At 39.3% G+C, this 22,834-nt stretch overlaps 1 protein-coding gene across 1 annotated transcript; it reads right to left on the reverse strand.

The window, feature by feature from the left end:
• Positions 1-465: 465 nt before the first annotated feature.
• On the reverse strand, positions 466-22,535 carry LOC113017342 (neuronal acetylcholine receptor subunit alpha-10-like). The gene is given in 8 exon segments (XM_026160499.1): positions 466-686; positions 689-721; positions 724-1,164; positions 2,675-2,960; positions 3,034-3,280; positions 3,358-3,512; positions 3,607-3,752; positions 22,392-22,535. Coding segments are annotated over 8 exon segments (1,587 nt in total). The 5' UTR covers positions 22,450-22,535.
• Between the last annotated feature and the right edge of the window lie 299 nt (positions 22,536-22,834).

Raw genomic sequence — 22,834 nt, forward strand, 5'->3', positions numbered from 1 at the left:
TTAGAGCTCTACTCATTTCATTTCATTCATCCTTCTCAACTAACGGCTCTGCAGACACCCATCTACACATCTAACTGGTAAATTTCAGTTGCTGCATCATGCAAACCACTTTGCAACCCACCCTTGATTCTCCCTTCATGCTGTGTCCAACAGAGAGGTGTTTAGCTTCTCCAGCATTTGTTAGGATCTTTGTAAATAATTAGAAACTATTTTTTTCCCAATCATTTTACTTTCATCAGCCTTCAGAGTCTCTTTCAAATCCAAAGATAAGCATTTTAAATTCTGGTGGAAATGATTTTGAGGAAAGCTACCAGGTACCAGCTTACAAAACAGTAAACTGACCCTTAAAACCATCATTCAGTTATTTTTTAGCTGTTTACGTGTGTCAGAAAAAAAGGAAGAAAAATGATTTAATCGTTAAACAAACAATTTTATCATCTCGTGAATTCTTAGGCTGAGCTCCCATCAGACGGACTTTCCCAGGATGAGGATGCTCATGAAGAAGGCCATGATGAAGAAGAGCCACATGAAGAAGCGATCCATGACCTTGGCGACCTTCCTCCACTCGCCGATGCGCAGCTGTGCTGCTCGCTGGTCCTGGTAGGAGTTGGCAATGTACTCAACATTCTTGCCCAGTTCCTGGTGTTGGCATAAACACTTCACCAAGATCTCCCTCCTGTTCCCCCATCTCCACCTCCTCCCTCAACACCTACGCCTTTCTTTCCTCTTCGTGCTCACCGCAGTTTGATTCCTCCCCTCGCACTACAGCAGCTCCTTTCTCCTGTGAGTGGTCAATGGTCACAAACAGATCCTCTTTCCAGTCTGTCTGGTTGGTTACTTCCTGCCCCATCTTCAGAGGCTCCACCTCCACCTTTCCTCCCCACGCCTTCCCATTGACATCCCAATTTGCTCCTTTGGTGCTGCCGCCATTGGCTGATGGGCTGTCAGACCCCTCCTGTGATAAAGGTTCTTTCCTGGCGCCACCGAGGCAGTTCTCACCCACCTCGTACACGAAGCAGATGCGGGCGAGGTACTTGAGGATGAAGCGCTCGGCCCATTCAGGCACGGGACGAGCCTCCCCGCCACAGTGGTGGATGTTCATGATGAAGATGGTGAGCGCTGTTGATGCAGTGACCATGGTCATGGTGGCAATGTAGTACTTTCCTATAGAAATAAGACACCGAAAAGTCAGGTAGAGGTTGGTGACCCTTATTTGCTGTCCCTATAACTCCAAATCAAGCTTTAGTCTTAGTTGCAGTAAAAGCATACAGCTGGTGAATATAGGACACTCTGATTAACCCTGTGAAGTCTAAAGTGGGTGTGGACTACAGACAGCGGCAGACGAGCAAACATTCCTCTTATACTTCTTTATTTACTGCAGAGGCACTTGGGTAGTTGCTTGCATTGCTGCATTGAAGTCTCTGAAAATTGAAAGCTGAAAATCACAGTTAGAGTAAGATCCAAGCTGCTTTGCAACCCACCTCCATCCAAGCTCCACCTATCATTTTGATTGGGTCTGTATCTGAATCCTCTTTGTCAGTGGTCCTCTTGTCATTGATGCCAAGGCTCAGTGACTCAATGAGAGCTGCAAGCTGGAGGTTTTGAAAGGTCCTCAAATCCATCGACAACAACTGTGCCCCAGCAATCACTGAGATGTGCTACTTTTATCCAAATTACATACTTTAAAGGCATCTACAAAAGACTTCTGAAGTCAGTGAAGGTCATGTCTGACTGTAAACAATCAATGAACACAATAGTGTAAATTAGACTTTATAAACTGGTCAGCATCAGGTGTTGTTGGGCAATCACCAGTATTTTCTGCTAATAGATTTAATACAAAAGATTACATCTTTCACGTAATCTAAAAACAGCTCCACCTTCTCCAGCTTCGATTTTAGACAGAGATCAGCGCGATGGTAAGCAAGAACATCCCTCAGAGAGATGTCCAGTAACCATTCGGAGACCTCAGAGTGATTTTCCGTTTCCTGTTGATTGACTCTTTGGTGACTCCTAAATCCCATTTAGTCTTCCCTTTAACCTGAACCTCATTGTAGGAGCCATTTTCATGTTTTGTGTATTATCTTATGTGTGGGACTAGTTTTCACTTTTTGTGTTTGTAAATGATTGGATTTAAGGTAGGAACATTTAATTAGGGTCAGGTTTAATTGGTTGAAGGGACCAAACAGTTTGTGACTGCTGGGATTTATTTTGGATATTAAGATGAACTGTGGAACAGCAAGTTCAAGCAATGATGAGCAATAAATGCTTAATCTAAACAACGCTGGAGCTATTGGAGTTTCTCCATACCACAAGTTTTCAGTCATATTAGTGACATCATGTCAACCCCGCCCATCAAACACCTCAGTGGCTTCAAACATAGGCTTAGCCTCTGCACTCTTTCTGCAGGGAAGCTCTGCTTGCCTAACACATTGGCATAACAGGAAAATCTCTTTGGATTACTCCGAGGATACACTCTAGGGACATCCCTAAGGCTGAAATGTGTCTGTCTGAGGTATCCTAAGGCACCCTCAAATATTAGTAACTTGTCAGATACAGTGTAGCCATGTAACATTTGCAGGAGGGATGATGAATATAAACATTACAATAATTCTGATTCATCATGAATGTTTTTTTAAATACATAGATGTAAATAAAAGTCAGAGGCTGTTCTCACCTATCAGCGGGACGCTCTCAGAGGGTGGCATGCTCTCAGCTACGAGCAGCTGAAACACGGTGAGGGCCAGCAGCACTGTGACACCCAGAGAAACCTTTTCACCTGAATCCGCTGGCAGGTAAAAGCCCAGCGGAGCCAGAAAGGAGATCATCATGCAGGGAATGAGGAGGTTGAAGATGTAGAAGGAGGCCCGCCTCTTCAGGTGGAGGGAAAAGGTAATGTCTGGGTATGGCTCTGAGCAGCAGCCATACACGATGACATTTTTCTTGGCTGGCATTCCCAGAACCTGGTTAGAGAAAAATTTGGGTTCGTCAAAACATTCATTAAGGATGTGCTAAACACATGACACCATTACTGACCTCCCACTCCACATTGGGGACAAAGTCGGCCAAGTCGGCGCTGTCCAGGGCATTGAACAAATCCATCTGGTTTCCGTTGTGAGTCCAGGAGCCAAAGGTTAGGTTACACTGCTGCAAATCGAAGGGGAAGAAGGCCACATCAACAGAGCAGGAGCTTTTGGTGATGGCTGGCTGGTCCCACATGACTTGGCCATCGTTACGAAGAACAACATTGGTCTCCATGGAGCTGGAAAACTCATCATCTGCACTATGATAGAAACAAGGAAGGAGTTTGAAAACATCAATAAATATCCTGAAGATCAGCCAGCAGGATGATACACCTACCTGTTATACAGAACAATATCGGGTCTCCAAACGTAGCTGCTGGGTATGCGGATGGTGTCAAGGCCATCATAGTCCTCCTTCTTCCATGTGAGAAAGGCATCCATCCATACCTGGCGGACCCACAGGTAGGTAGTCAGGATCTGGTTCCGCTCATCCTGGTGAAAATCCATGAAAACGGCAAGGTCACACCAGTACCTGCCTGACTAGATACAGCATAAAGAGCTGGATAGGCATTCAGGGTTTGATTACCATGTCAATGATCTGGGAGAGAGTGACCTGTAATGTGACATTGATGATGTGGTCGGTGTCCTCCACCGGCCGCAGAGCATTGGTGTAGTTGGTAAATAAGTCTTTCATCAGTTTCTGAGCGAAGCGCCCATGAGCAGCCCGGCAAACTGAGGATCAGAAAACAGATGACAAGCATAGTGCCGGGTCAGGCAGACCTCAAAGTCATTACCTGCAATCGCAACAGATCAACTGATGCACAACTGTTGTGCATTTACAGGCTGCTTTGCAACCCACCTCTACCTGCTGTGGCAGTCGCTCAGTGAAACTGGTCACAAAGAGGGTGCTGCACCAAAACCTTCCTTGCAATAGCATTGGTTCTAGCAGGTCAATGCAATTATCCATAGTTTGCATGGAAGATGCTGAGATGTGCCTAATTATTAGCTAGGTGCTAGCAAAAGCTATAGTGTGACATCAGATATAAACACAGAACATTTGCCCTCAGAGTAAAAGTTGTGCCTCACCTTTGCAGCCAACATGTTTCAGAACATGAGACACACTTTTACTCTGAAGACAGATGTTCTCTCTTTCACTTTTCACAGCTGCTGAATGTTTGCAGGCAAGTTCCTCCATAAAAACTACTGGTACCTGGTACTGGTTAAATGTGATCACTTTCAAGGACCAAATACTTCAGGCTAATGGAGTGTGAAGCGTATGTACACTTTTTTTTTTTTTTTTTTTTTGCCTGTCCCGTTTGGCTCTTTTGCATCAGAATTGTTGTCTAAAGGCAAAGAAAGATGCCCAACGGATTTACTTTACCAAATTGACCATCCCAGCCTTGCCGTAATGGTCCATTTGATTCACCTTTTATTGTTTATTTTATTTTCACTTACTGAATACAGGACAGACTTGACTGGGGGAAAGAAGGGGAGAAAGAAAGAGGGAAAGAGAAACAGCTGAGAAGAGGGACGGGGGAGAAGGGCAAAAGACAAAAACCAACAGAATGAGCAGAAAAAAAATGCATATATCAATCACCTGGATCACCTGCTGAGAAAGAAAAAAGCAAACAAGCAGAAGAGAACAAGAGTAGTAGAATAAACAACATCACAATGATATATGTGAATATGACAGTAAATACTAAATATTAAACATTATTGTGCAGCACATAAGATCAACAGAACACAGTGTGCTTTGAGGTAGGAGCCAAAAAGGGTGTAGTTTGTGGGTGTGATCACCCGTGTGTACACCTGTGAGCATGGACGCACTTGTTTTTTGTTTTTTTAAAAGGTTCCTTCATGTAATGATCTGCTAGAGGGTGTGGGGGGGCCACAGCCCCGTCCTCCAGGGCGTGAAGCAGGTATGGAGGAGATCAAAACTCCAGACATCCAGAGGCCCCCAGAACACAAGTATATACGCTTTTTAAATGATGGCGATAAATGTATTTGATATTTTTGTTTAAAGGAGAAGAAACTGCTTTCCTGGATTTATTAAAAAGACGGCGCATCATGTCAATTTGTTAGTTAAAGGTCTGCCTGTCCATGCTTTAGGAACGATGTGACCACATTCTAATCAGCTGAAGTGAATCCTGTGCTGATGTAAACAGAAAAGAAAAACGGAAGTGATTTTATTTGGCCCAAATGTCTGTGAAGGTTCTCAGTCATCCAGGTCATCGTAGTCAAAGGAGCTTGCAAAGAAAAGCGTCTGGACTTCTTTAAGTTGCTTGAAGACGTTTCACCTCTCATCCGAGAAGCTTCTTCAGTTCTAAGGTCAAATGGTGGAGAGTCCAATTTGGCCCAAATCCATTTCCTGACCCTCCAGATGTTGATTTCACTGTTTGATCTCTCATTTGAAGAATTCAATCACAAATCTTGGAGTAAAAATTGATTCTTGATGGCCACGTGAATGGGGCGGTAAAATCAGCATTCTACCACCTCAGATGTCTATCGAAGATCAAGCACTTTCTCTCCAAACGTAACTTAGAAGCTGTAATTCATGCTTTTATTACTTCACTCCTGGATTACTGTAATTCCCTTTTAATAGGGGCTGGGCACTTTGTCACGCTTACAATTAGTGCAAAAGTTAAATTCGACCGCATCACTCCGGTTTTGGCCTTTCAACATTGGCTTTGAATCAAATTTAGGATCCATTTTAAAGTTCTTTTATTGGTTTTTAAATCTTTAAATGCTTTGGCACCTGTTTATTTGTCCGATTTGTTGAAGCCTTACGTTCCAACTCGTTCCCTCCAGTCAGCTGAGCAACTGCTGCTTTCAGTCCCTAAGTCACGGCTGAGACTCAGATTAGACCGGGCGTTCTCTGCTGTGGCCCCGTTGCTTTGCAACAATCTTCCTCTTCATATTAGACAGACTACATCAGTGCCGGTTTTTAAGTCGAGATTAAAAACCTATTTTTATTCTCTGGCTTTTAACTCTTTATTGATTTAATTGCTTTGTTCAGTTCTTATATTATTACTATTTATAGATGTATTGTTCAACACTTGGTCTACCAGGTGTGTTTTTTAAAGTGCTATATAAATAAACGATGATGACGTAAAAAGGATCAAGAAGTCAAGGTGTATAATCGTTCACTCTTCACGCTGTGGTGCACATCTTTAGAATATTTTGCACATGAAACTTTAAGTGTTGTCAAGTCTTATGTAATTTCTCTGTTGCTTTTCTCTGCATTGATCTGCTGCTGGATCCTTTCTACAGAAATGCTCAACGCTACATACCATAACACACACATGCAAACCACATTTCCCAGTTCAATTAACCCAGTAATCACCTCAGCGTTTAATCAGCGAGGGTCTCCAGAGCAGCAGCAGGTTGATAACTGCTCTAATATCCTGTTTACAGTTAATGATGGTGACAGCAGTGCTGAAGGCAAACGATGACTCTGTTTATGAGTCTGTCCAATAGATTTTTCACATAATAAAAACTGGAACAAACAACAAAGGATGAAATTATTGAGTCGTACTTACAAACAACAACAAACAAGCTTTATTTGTCACATACACAATTCTATATAGTACAACATGAGTGATGTGCTTGTGTCCGAGCTGCAGACGTGGCCGTCATTCCAGGGCTTGGTTTGTTTGTTTTTTTAGCATGGGCGGTCTGGTCAGGACCCTTACTGGATACTCTGAATCAAACTTGCAACTCCCACTCCAAAGGTGTGTGGTCTTACCATTAGTTTTTACAGTGTAAAAAGCAACTCAAGTTTCAAATGTATTTTTTCACGAGCATAAAATACATTCACAAACTGTGCATATTCACCTTTCACACACCATATTTCTTTCCTGAATGTGTTTTTACTCTGCAACAAGATCACACTGTAAATATCTGATGAGAATGATAATCCATCTACTCTCCTATCCCAGCCTGGGTCACAGGGGCAGTAGTCTCAGCTTGTGCCTGACCCTCTGTCACCTCAGCCACCCTCTCATGCTCTTCTATGGAAGTCCTGATGTGTTCTCGGGATAAGGGAGGAATCCTGGTTGGATGCCTGAACTCGCTCAGCTGCTTCCTCTTAATGTCGAGGGCAGCAGCTTTACTTGGAGCCCTTCACCCTCTCTAATAATAACAATAATATTGGCCCATGAATCATTTCTGTAGGAATAATAAAATGGTGTCTGAGGGGGAGAATAAATATTTCATGTTCTCCAAAGTTGTTATCAGGTCAGACATCGTGGCTGGCAGTGCTGATGATTCATGTGAACTCTCAGCCAGACAGCAGCAGATAAACAGCACAGACCTCACTGTTGGCTGCAGAGTGACGCTCACTGAGAAAATCACCTCGCAACCACAACATGCTGTCGCTTTCTGCCTGACACCTCGCAGATTATTGGCTTTATGTAATAAAAAGATTACACTTTATTACAGACCTACAGTCTGTATAAGAGGGAAAATAGAAATGACTTCTTTTGTTTCACAGACTGTAGAGAAACTGTTCGATTCAAATTCAGTAAATTAAAATCTACATAACAACAAAATCCAGACCTAATAGTCTGCTTTTTACGTGATGTTCATTTAAAGATGGCGCAATTCAGAAACCTTTACGGATAAAATAAAGTAAAATAAAAACTCAGATGCTAAACCTTCACCCACTCTGAACACTCGATAACAAGGACTACACACATGCTTTGCACAAAAAAGGAGACACACGAGACTCCGTTTTTGGTTTAACGACCTTCACTTAACAGGAAATAATAGATTACTGCAATATGACTGTAGAGACACAGCGAGGGGGGTCAGAGTGTTCACATCGTCTGTACTAAAATGGAAATGTGGACGTGAAGCTCTGGATCTGTGCAACAGAAGAAAACGGGATTGGGTGTCGTTTCGAGGAACACATGGAGATGGTCCAGTTCTGCTTCAGCTCTGTTTCTGTGTTTAAGGCTGATTCACAGCTGATGTTTTTGTCTGCAAACAAACCCACTGATGGAGAAAAGGTTAAGGTTCTGTTCTTGACCAAATGTGCTACAAAGACAAGGTTAGAAGGAAATACCTGCAGGTAAAGCCCCAAATTAGTGACAATCTTCAGTTTAAATGGAGCAAATTTATAGAAATAGCTTATCTTTACTTAAAAAAAAGATCCATAAATTAACTGAGTGGTTTGTAAAGTTTTTGATAGTTTGGCATAAAAAACAAACAACATTTTACCTTTTGATTTAAATTAACTCATCTTTTCAGCAGTGCTTATAAGTAGATATACGTACTTTTTACTAAGTTACTGTGTTTTTAGTAAAAATCGGAATTCACACTAATAAAAATATTTAAGCTTGGTATTCCAGATTGTGCATTTTAATGGTATTTTTACCCAAACAGCAATAAATGTTCGGCCCAGATGTGACCCATGACTGGAGTTTCCTTTGAGCCACATTAACATGACTTTCACTCAGGACGAGTTCCAGTGTCCTTAACTTACCACTGGTCTGCTGTACACGCACCAAATGTCAGCATGGACCACATCTGAACCACACAACATTTACAGCACAGAACATGCCAGAAGTGAGTGTGAAATTTTTGTCATGCGTTTCATTTCAAAGTATTTTCATTTTTCCCTGATTGCCAACATTTGGGAGCACAACTTAATAAAAACCAGACTTCTTGCCCACTACTTTTGCACGACTTCCAATTACTTACAACCTGCTGGTTGGCTTTTTCTCTGTATGTATTATCGTAGGGTCTACCTTACAATGTAAAGCACCTTGAGGTGTCTGTTGTTGTGATTTGGAGCTGTATAAATAAAACTGAAAATTGAAATTGAATTGTTCTTGTGTTATCTGCTTTCACTTTGTTTGTATCTTACTATATACATTTTATATCTGCACAGTTAGTGTGGAGCAGCCACAACTTTATTGTACATGTACAATGGCAATAAAGGTCTATTCTATTCTATTCTATCCTACTGTGAGAGTTAGAGTTGGGGATTATGCAGGGACAAGGACAGGACACAAACTTAATGCTTCAGCAAGCTGAGGAAATGTATCTGCAATAAAAACACCCTTCATGTCTCTAGTTTCAACACCTTACGCCAGGCGAAATATCCAAACAACTATGGGCCAGAAATCCATTAGATCTGACAGCGTATAAACCAACTGATGACAAATGAAAGTGAAACGCAGCATAAAGGTGCTGAGGACGGGGTAGAGTCTGTAAGAATATACACGTGGATCACAACAGCATGAGAATATCCTTATTTGGTGCTTTGATGATAATGGAGGATAGTCCAGTTGAACATGTTGCTTAACATTTTTCCATAAGGTGTTAAACATACGTATCACAGACTGTACCTCTTTAATAAGTACTTGAACCTCCTCATTAATGACTAACAGAAAAACACTTGAAGACCCTGATGGGCCCAAAATCTCCTGGATCTGGATGCAGATCCAGTCTTTACCGATAAACTTTGTGATCTGTTGTGATCAGTATGGAATGGACAGTGTTGGGGAGTAACAGAATACACGTACCGGCGTTACGTATTTAAAATGCAAAATATGAGTAACTGTATTCTGTTACAGTTACTTTGCTGAAATAAATGGATTACACGGCCGTATTTTCCTGTTTCATATGTTCGGCTATGCCGTCTCTATTTTTGGTGATTCCACGCCGGGGGAAACCCAAACACGCATCAAGAGGCTCTAATGTCTGTGTCTCAATCTCGCGGCTCATGTCACCTCTACTTACGGCTGCATAATGACGTGAAGAAACATTTTTTAAAAGTGTTATTCAAAAAATGATTTAATATGAAGGCAACAGGCAGAGTGTTACAGGCATAGCATGTATGAAGCATGTAAATATAATAATAACCACTGACGAGCCCAGCTGTAAGTAAGCTGTTAAGACTCGACTGTACGCTGTGTTCGTGTTTTCCTCTGAAACAATAAGCTCCGTTGGAGCAGCCTTACCTAATGTCCACCCTACTGTTACTCATTTATATTAAGATTTAAAAATCTAGTTGGTGTTGGTAACCTTCAGTAATAGTAATAAATCACAGCAATATTTCTACGAACATTATTGCTAAGGATTGTCTTATTGCATTGGAGTCACACTGGGTTAAATATGTACACTTGGGTTTTAAGGGGTATTTATTATTTTCTTCTTTTTTTTGGGTTGTATGGAAGCCCCAAACACAATTTCATTGTTCTTGACAATGACAATAAATAAATAAATACTAAATACTAAATAGTACATTCAGTTGTAAAAAGCATGATAATATATTAAGTAATCCAAAGTATTCAGAATACGTTACTCTCATTGAGTAACGTAACAGAATACGATACAAAATACATTTTGGGGCATGTAATCTGTAATCTGTAGTGGAATACAGGAACGGACCAAATTTCATTCATTCTTTACACATCAGTCTTCATTGACCGATCCTAGCAATGCCTGTTTATTGTTTATTAGCAACTAGCACTTACTATCTAACTTCATAAGAAACAAAAAGAAGCAGTAAATGTGGGAAGTTCACCATCTGGAGACAGTTCACTGCATGGGCCAGTGACTCTTCATCAGTTTCTTTCCTGTCCCTACAAACCAACAGATGTTTGACCAACTGTGATTTCAGTGTGTGCATCAACATTACGATTGTTTTTTCCTGTCAGATAATTGTCTGGATGATCTTCAGCAGATCGAATCAAAACGGCCTAACATACAAACAGGACATCAGCAGCTGTTGGCTGGATTTTTGTGAAATGTTGTGCAACTGTTTGCCGCAGAGGGCGGCTGATTTTGATGATGCCTTGACTTTTTTCATCTTCAGTTCAAAGTATGTCCATTGTGTCTAGTGCTGGTAAACAAATATCTGCATATTAGCATGCTCATATAAACATTGTTTTACCACGATGTCATATGATGTGAGCATGTCCTGTCCAGCACTTTGGTCCATCATCAACTTTTAACCTCACTGTTCACTGAATTGAGGACCTGAAGGAAAACTTCTCAGTTCTGCTCTCCTGATTCATGATCCCACTGATGTATGCAACCATGCTAACCAAACAAACTGCCATGGAGCAAAGGGGGTTTTCAACAGTTTGTCATTTATCTCGATAAGGATGGCAGTATGCCTTTAATAACCTCATTAGGTGGGTTTATTGATAGTTTGCTTCACACATTCATTAATTTTCTCCTGTATATGTTTTGCAGTTCCTGAGTGTTCCCAGACCAAATAGGATTATCTCTTCAGTGTGGTCTGAGGAAAATACTAATCTCCAAATGCTTCTCCAGTCACCAAAAGCAAACAAATACTCAGACATAAGTACATATGTGCAACAACATTGTTAGCCACTCTAACAGCTGTGCACACGAACAAAAATGAGAAATACTGGCGGCGGTCAGTGCCGCCCTCTGCCTCCTCGTAGATGCACCTGTGCTATCGTCTTAAACATCCTAGATTACATTTATTGTGTTCACAAGATTTTCAGAAAAGTTCAAACTCATCTGAAATTTTTTGTACATGTATCTGTGGTGTGAATTTCAAGAAACTGCGTCACGTCTTTCTCAAGTTATCACAGTCACAAACCCGGGTGTCCACGCCGCCCGCCAGCGCAGCACGCTGACACAAATCCCCCATCAGTGATCCGATTCTGATCAACACTACCAAAGCTAAACGAAATCATCACACTAACATCTGTGTTAGCTAGGCAGTGCTTCATTTTTGGAAAATGTAAAATCAGTAGGTTGAAGTGATTTTTGAAGTTTTTTAAAGACAATAATTTAAGACAAATAAAAAAAAAACAAGGCGCAAAACACTGCAACAAAGTCTCCTTAAAAACAGCCTGATTTAACAAACAAATCCTTCAGCCAGTGGAAGTTCTGCAGATGGATCAGAACACCAAACTGCCCCACCTGAAATCAAAGACTGGTCTTAGTGAGTGACTGATAAAAACTAAAATATCTAAATCTATCTAATCATCATTCATGGTCTCCAGAGGAAACCTCCCTGACTGCCGTCATCAGGGCAATTTTTATTTTTTTAGGGTTTTTTGTTGTTACTTCTTTAATGACTTCGACAACTGGTTCAATACAGACGTTTCAGTGCAAATGTTTACCTTTGCTGACATTTGATTCTGTCAATACACTCTGAGTCACAAAAACAAGTTTTTGGCAAAAAAACGAGTTTTTGTTTTTGGGGGGATTTTTTTGCTCTTATCTGGACATTCTCCAGCTTGGTTTTCATGTTACAACAGAGACCTACCACAAACTTCCACAAGCAATTATTGCTGTGAAGGAAGCATATTGCGATCATGAGACCCGTTACAGCATGCAGACAAATTAACACCTCTCATGATGAAGAAGCTCAGATTTGTTATGTGACGGCTGTGTGCAGGCAGGAACAGGACCCAAAGTGCAGACAGACAGACGTGAACTTAAAAAAAAACAAAAACAGCTTTAATGCTGAACTCAAAGTAAACAAACTTCCAAAATACAAAGAATAAACGCAGGCAGGCAGAACACAGCACGAATGAGGGTAGATAAGGGCGATCGCGACACAGACCAAAGAGAACACACAGGGGGAGCAATCAGGGAACGAGAGACAGGAGGGAAACACAGCTGGGACAAATCAGGGCTGACGACACAAAGGAAGCAAAACCAGACCCATTAACATGAGACACGGACTTTCAAAGTAAAACAGGAAACATAACACAGACACGCGGATTTGACAAAGGGATACGGCTTGAATTAAAAAAAAGTCGAAAAACTGTCAAAAGCCCGTGCTGTAGCATAAGTTTTACATGACTGCACAAGAACATTTTCCAGCTATTCAAAGTTAATGTTTTATATTATTATTGGCAATTTAAGCAAATATATCCTGTACATTATGTCTTAATCCACTATTTATTTATTTATTAGATTTATTTTAAATTGAATCGCTTTACACAAATCATGGTCACAATATAAAATGAAAATGTTCCGATTATACATAAAAAAAAGAAAGAAAGAAACCCCCCTCCCTCCCCACCCGAGGCTCATGTAAAGAGAAACAGAACAAAACAAACAAAAAATGTACGTCACACATCTGGAAAATACGTTTTTATATAGTCAATAAATGGGTTCCAAGTCGCAGAGAATTTTTGTTGTGATGAGAGAACTCCAGTGGCAAAAAGAAAAGCTCCTCCTTTAACCACTGTATGTATGAAGGAGCCTTATTAGACTTCCAGTGGAATAGAATGAGTCTACAGGCAAGCAACGTAGCAAACGCTATGGCATTTTCCTGAGATTTACTAATTTCATATTGAGGTGGCATAACTCCAAAAATTCCAATGAGGAAATGAAGCACTAAATTTTGCGCACTGAGATAATACTTTGAATATATTTCCCCAGTAATTATCCAGGTTCGGACAAGACCACATCATGTGACCCTCATTTGCTGGATTATGTCCACACCTGGGACAGGCAGGATCGGCTTCTGGGAAAAACTTTGAAAGCCTCTCTCTTGTATATTGAAGACGATGAAGAATTTTAAACTGAATGAAACCACGGCGAATGCAAAGGGAGGAAGTATGTATACGATTCAAGATCTCCACTCATCATCAGATCAATCCACCCCAACGTCTTTTTCTCAATTATTTTTAGTTTTTTCCCAAGTAACAGGCCTTAAGCTCTGCATCAGTTTGTATATGACGGAGAATCGCCTTTTGCCAAAAGGATCCATTTCCAAAATGGTATCCACTTGATTTTTAGGAGGTAGGTAGGGGAATGAAGGAAACGATGTTTTTGCTAAACTTCGTATTTGCAGATATCTAAACATATGTGAGGTTGGTATATTGTAATATCTCATCAGAACATCAAAGGTGTTAAAAGTTTCTCCTGAAAGTAAATTGTAAAAAAAACTTCAAACCATTATTGTGCCAAATTTGGAATGCTTTATCTGAAACGGATGGCAATAAAAGGGTTAAAAGCAACAATGAAAAAATTACTAACCTGTTGCAAACAGAAGCACCTTCTGAATTGAAGCCATATTCTAACAGATGTTCCTACAACTGGATTTGTTATTTTCTGTTTTTGATTTCGAGCTACGGATGAGGTTAGGAGGGGAAGTGGATTAGACATCAGTTCCATTTTTACCCAAGCCTCACCCTCGCTGTTCTCATAAACATATTTCCAGTGCAATAATTTGGTGATATTAGCCGCCCAGTAGTGGCAACCCTAGCCCACCAGCCTCTTTTGGTACTTTTGGTAAGTGTCAAAATTATGAATCCGCACCTCCATCATTGTGCGGGTTATATTTATTCCCGAATATTTAAACGTTTCTTTTTCTAATTTAAAGGGGAAGGCAGAGAGATCTTGCTCTATGTTATTAATAGGGAACAGTGGGCTTTTCGATTAGTTACATTTGTATCCAGATATGCATCCAAAGTGATCTAATACCTTGAGCAGTTTAGCGACTGATGCAGTTGGATTAGATTTATACAGCAATAAGTCATCTGCACACAATTATACTTTGTGCATTGTCCCACCCCTAGAGATTCTGGCAACCTGATTGTCCTCCCTAAGAGCCATAGCTAAAGGTTCGATTACTAAGTTGAAAAGATAGGAAGATAAACTACAGCCTTGCCTGCAGCCTCTACTAAGCTGAAAATTAGCTATTTTTATACTTGTATTACAGAAATATAATTAGATTTTACACACTCTGGCCTTGATCCAACCCATGCAAATTACATTAGTGCAACAAAAATGCTTAATCGGAATAGAAAGCCATTTATTAATGTGGAAATCCTTCCCATGATTATTTTAAGTTCATTTAAAGAGGTTTTTTTTTAGTGTTCAAAAAAGTCTAGAGTCTGGTTACCATAAAATGTTAATGGTTTTAAATTAACTTCCACTCCATCCTATCTTTACCAGGGTTGCAGGGACCTATCCCAGATGTGATAGGGTGAGAGTCAGAGTACTGCACAGTAGTGATGGGATTTCCGGCTCTCTTTAGAGAACCGGCTCTTCAGGTTGTTTTGTTGCTTTATTGATTTATTATTAACAATAATATACAATTATGCACAAAAAGAATTACTAATGTAAAAAAAGTGGTTTTATTTATATGTTTATATATAAATATATGCGGTGGTCCCTAGAGACAAGACACGTACAAACTCCAAAACACATTTCCTGTGTTAACTGAACTTCCAAAGCAGAGCTACTAGATCACTTAAATTACACAATTGAAAGCATGTGTGTATTGTTTGTGTATTTATACACAGGCACTCATATATATTCAAAAATTTAAAAAAAAAAATGTTCATTTACCTGTTACTACCACACACCTAATCTGGTCGTTGGTACTTGCTGGCTTATGTAGCCACGAGGTAACAAAAGCTCAACACTGCCCCCTAGCATCGTGGAGCACCTCCGTTGTCTTTTGTTTTGGAGTTTTTACATGATTTGAAGTTTGTACGTGCTTTGTCTGTAGGCGCCACCGTAAATATACTTTTATTTATTCACTCCATATAAAATGTAATAAATAAATCATATAATACAAAAATCAACTATTCACATTTCAACTTTTAACTATTTTAATTTTCAGCTTTTTCCTTTTAAACTAATTTAAAGTGAAACAACACAAAACACTGCAAACCACAACACAATTAAATATAAATTATAATATGAAAACAAAAAGAAGATGCATATTCTCTGTCATATGGACCTGCATGAATAAACTTTCTCAATCCTTTATCATCTGCAACCGAAAATAGTTGTGGATGATTACTATACCTTTCTAATGTTGTTGTCCCTGCCTCTCTTTCTCTCTCTCTGGCTCTGTTCCTGTGCTACTGAGTGTAACTACTGCCCCTCCCCCCTCTGCCCAGCGCAAAGCACAAGACTCACGTGCGGAGTGAAGCGGGGAAAAGTGCGAGAGAGAGAGAGAAAAAAAATCCACAGCTCGCGTCGTTCACGTCAAAGATTCGGCTCTAAGAGCCGTTTCGTTCGCGACCGACACATCACTAGTGCACAGGTCACCAGACAGCTTTAATCCTCCATCCACTGATGCTTATCACTGAACATCCTGCCTGCCAGTACTGCACAGCGTCGGGATTTTCTTCAGAAGACGTTCCAACGTCTCTGTTTGAATGTATATATAGAGAAAGGGCCCAGAGTGATGGCTCTAAACACAAACCTGTACTATTGAAATGGTTGATGATGCATTTTGTGACCTTAAAGTCATCATTTGGTTTCTTTAATGTGAGGTTTTACATGAGTTACTATATTAGTGTAGTATTATTACTGCACAAATCACATGAGCACAGATGCAGGACATTGACACTGTGAACACATAATTTGCTCAAAGATAATAAAGTATTCGGATTCTTTGCTCATGGTCTTATCTAATAATAAAAAATAAAAAAATCCATCATATGACTTTTTCAAAGTCAGCAGACTTCACCGACAGCATAGTTAACTTTGCTTTGCAGCATCAGTACTTCTACATCTTAATGCGCAATTTTTATAATTAATTATCCCATTAAATTGCAACTGTTTTACTTTTTCCTCCATTTCTTTCATTTACATGATGATATAATATAAATTTCTTATAATAAACATTACCAAAGTCTTAAATAATGAGGTCATGTCCAATAATCCCTGTGAGCTAGAAGCTCTCAACACTCAGTTTCAGGCACGTTTTCGACTCTTGGCTCTGTGTGATGTCACTGTGAGTGAACATCCTTAATCTGAAAAATTCTAAATCTGTCATTTTTGCATATTTAATGCAGCAAAGGCCCACATTTTAATTCAAACTACTTCCTTTTCTCAACCTAACCGATTAGTTTTAGTCCCTAAATAAGTGATTAAGAATCAACTAGCTAGCCGGTCGTCACGGCAAAGCTACAAGAGCGTCTCTCAGCATGGGCCCGAAAAAAGTTCTGTCAGCCGAGGAAGGAGACGATATTAAGAAGTCGCTGGAGTTTATGACAGAGCAGATTTCTACTGTCAAACTGCAGCAGAAAGCCATCCTGGACCTGGTCGAGGAAGTTAAGGCTCTCCGCATCCAGAACGCCGAGAAGGATCGGCGGCTGGCGTACCTGGAGAACAGAGTGGCGGATTTGGAGCAGGACACCCGGATGAACGATGTTATCATCACGGGGCTTCGCATCAAACCCCGGTCATACGCCCGGGCGGTCGCCGCTGACAATGTAGGAGGGCCAGGAGAGGAAGATGTCAACTCCACGGAGCATCAAGTGGTTACCTTTCTACGGTCCAAAGGTGTGGAAGTGGATTATAACAACATTGAGGCTTGCCACCCTCTACCCCGAAAAAATGACAGTGACAAACCAGCCATCATTGTGAGATTTGCAAACAGAAAACAGAAAACAGCACTGTTAAAACAAGGAAGGAAACTGAAAGGATCCGATGTCTTCATGAACGAACATCTGATAAAAAGAAATGCAGACATTGCCAGGAAAGCACGTTACTTGAAGAAACGGAAAAATTCAAAATACATGGACCACCAACTGCAAAGTATTCATTAAACTCAATGGAACACCGGAACAAGCCAAAGTGTTGGTCATCAGAAATATGGAGGAGCTGGACAAATACTGAGGTCAACTTACTCTGGAGGTATGAATACACATGTGACGTGACACACAACACAACACATGGCACAGTCCAAAAGAACTTCATCTGCATCCGGCAACAATATCAACATGACTCATTGGAATTCTCTTTATGATAATCTGGAACTGAGAACATTTCGATACACAGACCATAATGTTCTAGACTTAGAAAAGGATATAGACCCGGAAAATAATTTCTTCTACAACATCAGCTGTAACTGCTGCTACTTCACTGATGAACAGTTTAAGCACACCATCAACACAGAAAATAAATTATCAATAATCCATTTTAATAGCAGAAGTCTGTATGCCAACTTCAACAATATAAAGGAATATCTAAATGAGTTGACAAATCCATTTGGAATTATTGCCATTTCTGAAACATGGATCAATGCGGAGAAAGGAACGGACTTTGGACTGGAGGGATATGAAGTGAATTTTGTAAATAGAAGGAACAAGAGTGGAGGGGGAGTAGCTGTGTATGTGGATAAAAACCTAAACTACAAGGTGGTAGAAAGTATGACAACTGTAATTGATAATTTACTAGAATGTATAACAATTGAAATTTATAAGGAAAAAGAGAAAAATGTAATAATTAGCTGTATATATAGAACACCTGGCTCTAGTATTCAAGTATTTAATGACTTCATACAGGAAATATTCTCTAAAACAAATCAAAAAGTTATGTTTATCTGTGGTGATTTTAATATTGACCTGTTGAATCCAAAAAAGCATAAAATGAGCGACGAATTCCTAAACACTATGTACAGTTTGAGTTTACATCCAATTACACCACATTGTGCCACCTTACTTGACAATATTTTCACTAACAATATGGAAAACAACATTGTGAGCGGAATATTAATTAATGACATCAGTGATCACCTACCAGTTTTTGCAGTTTATGACACTAATTATAAGAAAAATCAGCATGAAGAACAACTGAGATACAGACGTGTAAGGACAGAAGAAACTATGACTGCATTTAAGAACGATCTATTAAATCAGGACTGGGACAATGTGTACAAAGAAGCTGATATTGATATTGCATATGGCATATTTTTAAGAATATTCATGGAGTTGTACGATAAAAACTGTCCAACAATAAAATACAACAGAAAGCACAAATATTCAGATAGACCATGGATCACTAAGGGTTTACAAAATGCATGTAAAAAGAAAAATACACTATATAGGGAATACCTAAAACAAAGAACAAAAGATGCTGAAAATAAACATAAAAAATACAAAAATAAGTTGACCAATATTATACGTGTATGTAGAAAGGAGTATTATAGTAAAATATTGAACAACAATAAACATAATATGAAAGGAATATGGGATGTTTTAAACGGTATCATTAAAAATAATTCTGGACAACAAAGTTATCCACAATACTTTATCGATAATGGCAATATTATGGAAAACACTGCTGATAAGGTCAACAGCTTTAATCATTATTTTGTAAATATTGGACCAAAACTGGCAGAACAAATTCCTGAGTCACTGCCATCAGTAGACTGTAGTGAAAACCTGATTGATAGGAACCCTAACTCAATGTTCCTCACATCAGTGGAGGAAAAAGAAATAATTGACATTGTACACATGTGTAAATATAAAACATCTACTGATTGTAATGATATTGACATGAAAATCGTCAAGAAGGTCATTGAAGGAATTGTAGGACCTCTAACATATATTTGCAACTTATCATTTCAGACGGAAAAAGTGCCAAACAAAATGAAAATAGCTAAAGTTGTGCCGCTGTATAAAACCGGGGATAGACGCCACTTCACAAATTACAGGCCTGTTTCTTTACTACCACAATTCTCCAAAATCCTAGAAAACCTGTTTAATAAACGATTAGACAAATTCTTAGATAAATATAAATTACTCTCTGACAGTCAATATGGATTCAGATCAAAAAGATCAACATCTCTGGCATTAATCGAATCAATTGAGGAGATTACGAATGCTATAGATCAGAAACAGTATGCAGCTGGAGTATTTCTGGATCTCAAGAAAGCATTCGACACAATCAATCATGACATATTAATTAATAAACTGGAACGGTACGGGATCAGGGGGGTTGTACTGCACTGGTGAAAAATTATTTAAGTGACCGGAAACAATTTGTGAAGCTGGGTGTCCATTCCTCATCATGCTTGGACATTGCTTGTGGTGTTCCACAAGGCTCTGTACTGGGTCCAAAATTATTTATTATTTATATAAATGATATTTGTAAGGCATCTGATATATTAAAATTAGTATTATTTGCAGATGACACAAATATTTTTTGTTCTGGGGGGGAAATAAGGAGCTGCTGGATACAATTACTTCAGAAATGTGCAAAATTAAAAAATGGTTTAACAGGAACAAACTATCGCTAAATCTAAGTAAAACTAAAATTATCTTATTTGGGAATTCCCTTAGAAATGCACAAGTGCAGATTCATGTAGATGGTGTGGAAATTGAAAGAGTACTTGAACATAAGTTTCTTGGTGTGATTATAGATGATAAATTAAACTGGAAGTCTCATATAAATCATATACATAACAAAATTTCAAGAAGTGTCTCAATCTTGAGTAAAGTAAAACACATTCTGGACCACAAATCACTCCACATTCTCTATTGTTCCCTGATTGCACCGTATTTGAATTACTGTGCAGAGGTTTGGGGCAATACTTACAAATGTTCGCTATCATCAATCTTTATATTGCAAAAAAGGGCCATAAGGATAATCCATAAAACTGGTTACAGAGATCATACAAATCCACTATTCTTAAAATCAAAAATTCTAAAATTCACAGATCTGGTTCATTTTCTCACAGCACACATTATGTATAAAGCAATAAATAACCTGCTTCCTGACAATATTCTAAAAATGTTTTCTAGAAGGGAACGGGGACACAATTTGAGGGGGGAATTAAATTTAAAACATCCTCGTATCCGTACAACATTAAAAAGTTTTTGCATCTCTGTGTGTGGAGTGAAGCTGTGGAACAGACTAAGTAAAGATATGAAGCAAAGTCCAAGCATGGCGCAGTTTAAACAGCGGTTTAAGGATATGGTTTTTACAGCGTACAGGGAAAAGGTAGAGATTTGATAGGGTGTTCTTGTCTAATATTTTCATGTGTGTGCGCATGCACGGGTTTGTTGGTATGGGTATATATGTATATATATATAATTGTAGGTTGTGTATCCTTGAGGTGTTAATGGGGTTATTGAAAATGTGTATATGTGCGTATGTGTATATACGTATGTATGGATAGATAGAAACATATATGTGTATATATTTAAAAATAAATAAATAAATTACACATAACATATAATGTAATTACAAGGAGGTATTTCTGTAGTCTATTGATACTAGATAGTGGAAAAGGGGTGGGATTAAATAAGCTTATGCTTCTTCCTGCTCCTTTTTGAACATAGACGTTATTTGGAGTTGTGGTTGCTCGTTTTCCTTTTGTTTGCTTTGTTCATTTGTCTCTTTTAATTCTACTTTTTTAATACTTTTTCAACATGTTCAAAATAAAGATTCAATCAATCAAAGATACAAAAGTACCAGTGGTGTCCTGAAAAACCTGCAGTCTCCCACAGCTCCAGCTCCATAATTTATTCTCGTGGTAGCTTTACATGATTCAAAGTTTAAAACAATCCATGATAATCTTATATGGGCCTGAGAGCAAGGCCCCCAGGTTTGTCTGAAATAAGCTGTTTTAGTTTCTCCCCATTTAAGGCAATCCTTGCTTTAAGCCAGCTTTCTTTTGATTGGCTGCCCCTCATAAAAGAATCTTAAATAACAGGTGGGCGGGGCTTCTATTATCACTACCAGAGCTGTGTGCCTGATCTGATCATATAAGGATATTCTGCCCTTATGACATGACAGAGCACAGTGAGGAGAAAGCAGTGTGAAGCTGAGTGTTCAGAGCAGCGTGAGGGTCACAGGGGTTACCGCCCATACGCTGATGTCATTATTAGTAAGGCTGAGCAGAATATACAGCATACAACACAAAGCAGAACATGCACAAGACGCACGGTGTGAACGAGTCTGTCTGGTCTGTTAGTTCCAGAAAACTTCTTCATATTTTGTTTGTAAAACATTTTTTACATTTTAAGGTCCAATTTTCAATCCAAACAATGTTTTGGTCTCAGAGCTTCTCTTCTGCTCTCACACTGATGTCTCAGAGAATGAAACGAATCATAGAAGCAAATGTTCACTGTTTAATGAACAAAGACACAGATGGTTATTAATAAAGCCTGGGAGGTCATGCTTACAGGGTGTAGGGCTTTAAATATCAGTCATTTTAAAGGAATATTCCAAAACTTAAAGCTTTTGTTTATCATATTATTTTTATATTTTAGGGCACTTTCAGTGTGCCTCTTTGAATCCAATATGATGGGCATATATAAAGTATTTTTGGACACTTTGGGAATGAAACAGTGAACTAATCATAGATAGAAATCTTCAGATTCACCGCTAATAAAATATCACTTGGAGCGATTTGTAATGGAGGAGAATGGAGCGTGTTCAGAGGTTCAGCAGCAGCACAGAGATCAATATCATTAATCCTCAGCTATATCACCGTTCACATACAACACTGAACACTGTTTAAAAAAGCTCACACTTTCCCCACTTTAAGAAAACATACAGTAAAACCCTGAAATATCAACATCAGTAACAATAATGAGAAAAACACTCACTGTGTTCATGGTTCTGCACTTTAAAAATACCTGAAGTGAAGCTGAAAAGGGGTTTTACCTGGCAGGATGAGGAGAAGCACGAGAGGCGCAATTGATCCACTGCAGAGGAACTTCATCTCGTTCTGATAACTGTTATTGACCCGGCAAAAACAGTCTATTAGTAACAGTGCAAACACACATCAGAGTCCGACCACAGAGCAGGGAGGAGGAACCTCACTGAGACAGAGAGAGAGAGGGAGGGCTGATGATGCAGGTCAGTGTGTTTGCTGTAGTGCGGTGGTCCCTGTATGGGGGCTCAACAGTGTCACAACAACTTCTGATTCCTGCTAACCATGTTGGCTAAAAATCCTCCTTAAGGTGCTATGATGACATTTTTGTTAACATGTTACAAAACCTTCAAACATCAGATTAACAATTTGTAGCTCTTAAATATAATTTTGCACTTTTACTGATGTTACAGTTACACTTTGTATTGTTGGGTTAACCAACAACATTCTCAGA

This window comes from Astatotilapia calliptera, unplaced genomic scaffold, assembly GCF_900246225.1.
Source record: "Astatotilapia calliptera unplaced genomic scaffold, fAstCal1.2 U_scaffold_107, whole genome shotgun sequence".
Classification (NCBI taxonomy): domain Eukaryota; kingdom Metazoa; phylum Chordata; class Actinopteri; order Cichliformes; family Cichlidae; genus Astatotilapia; species Astatotilapia calliptera.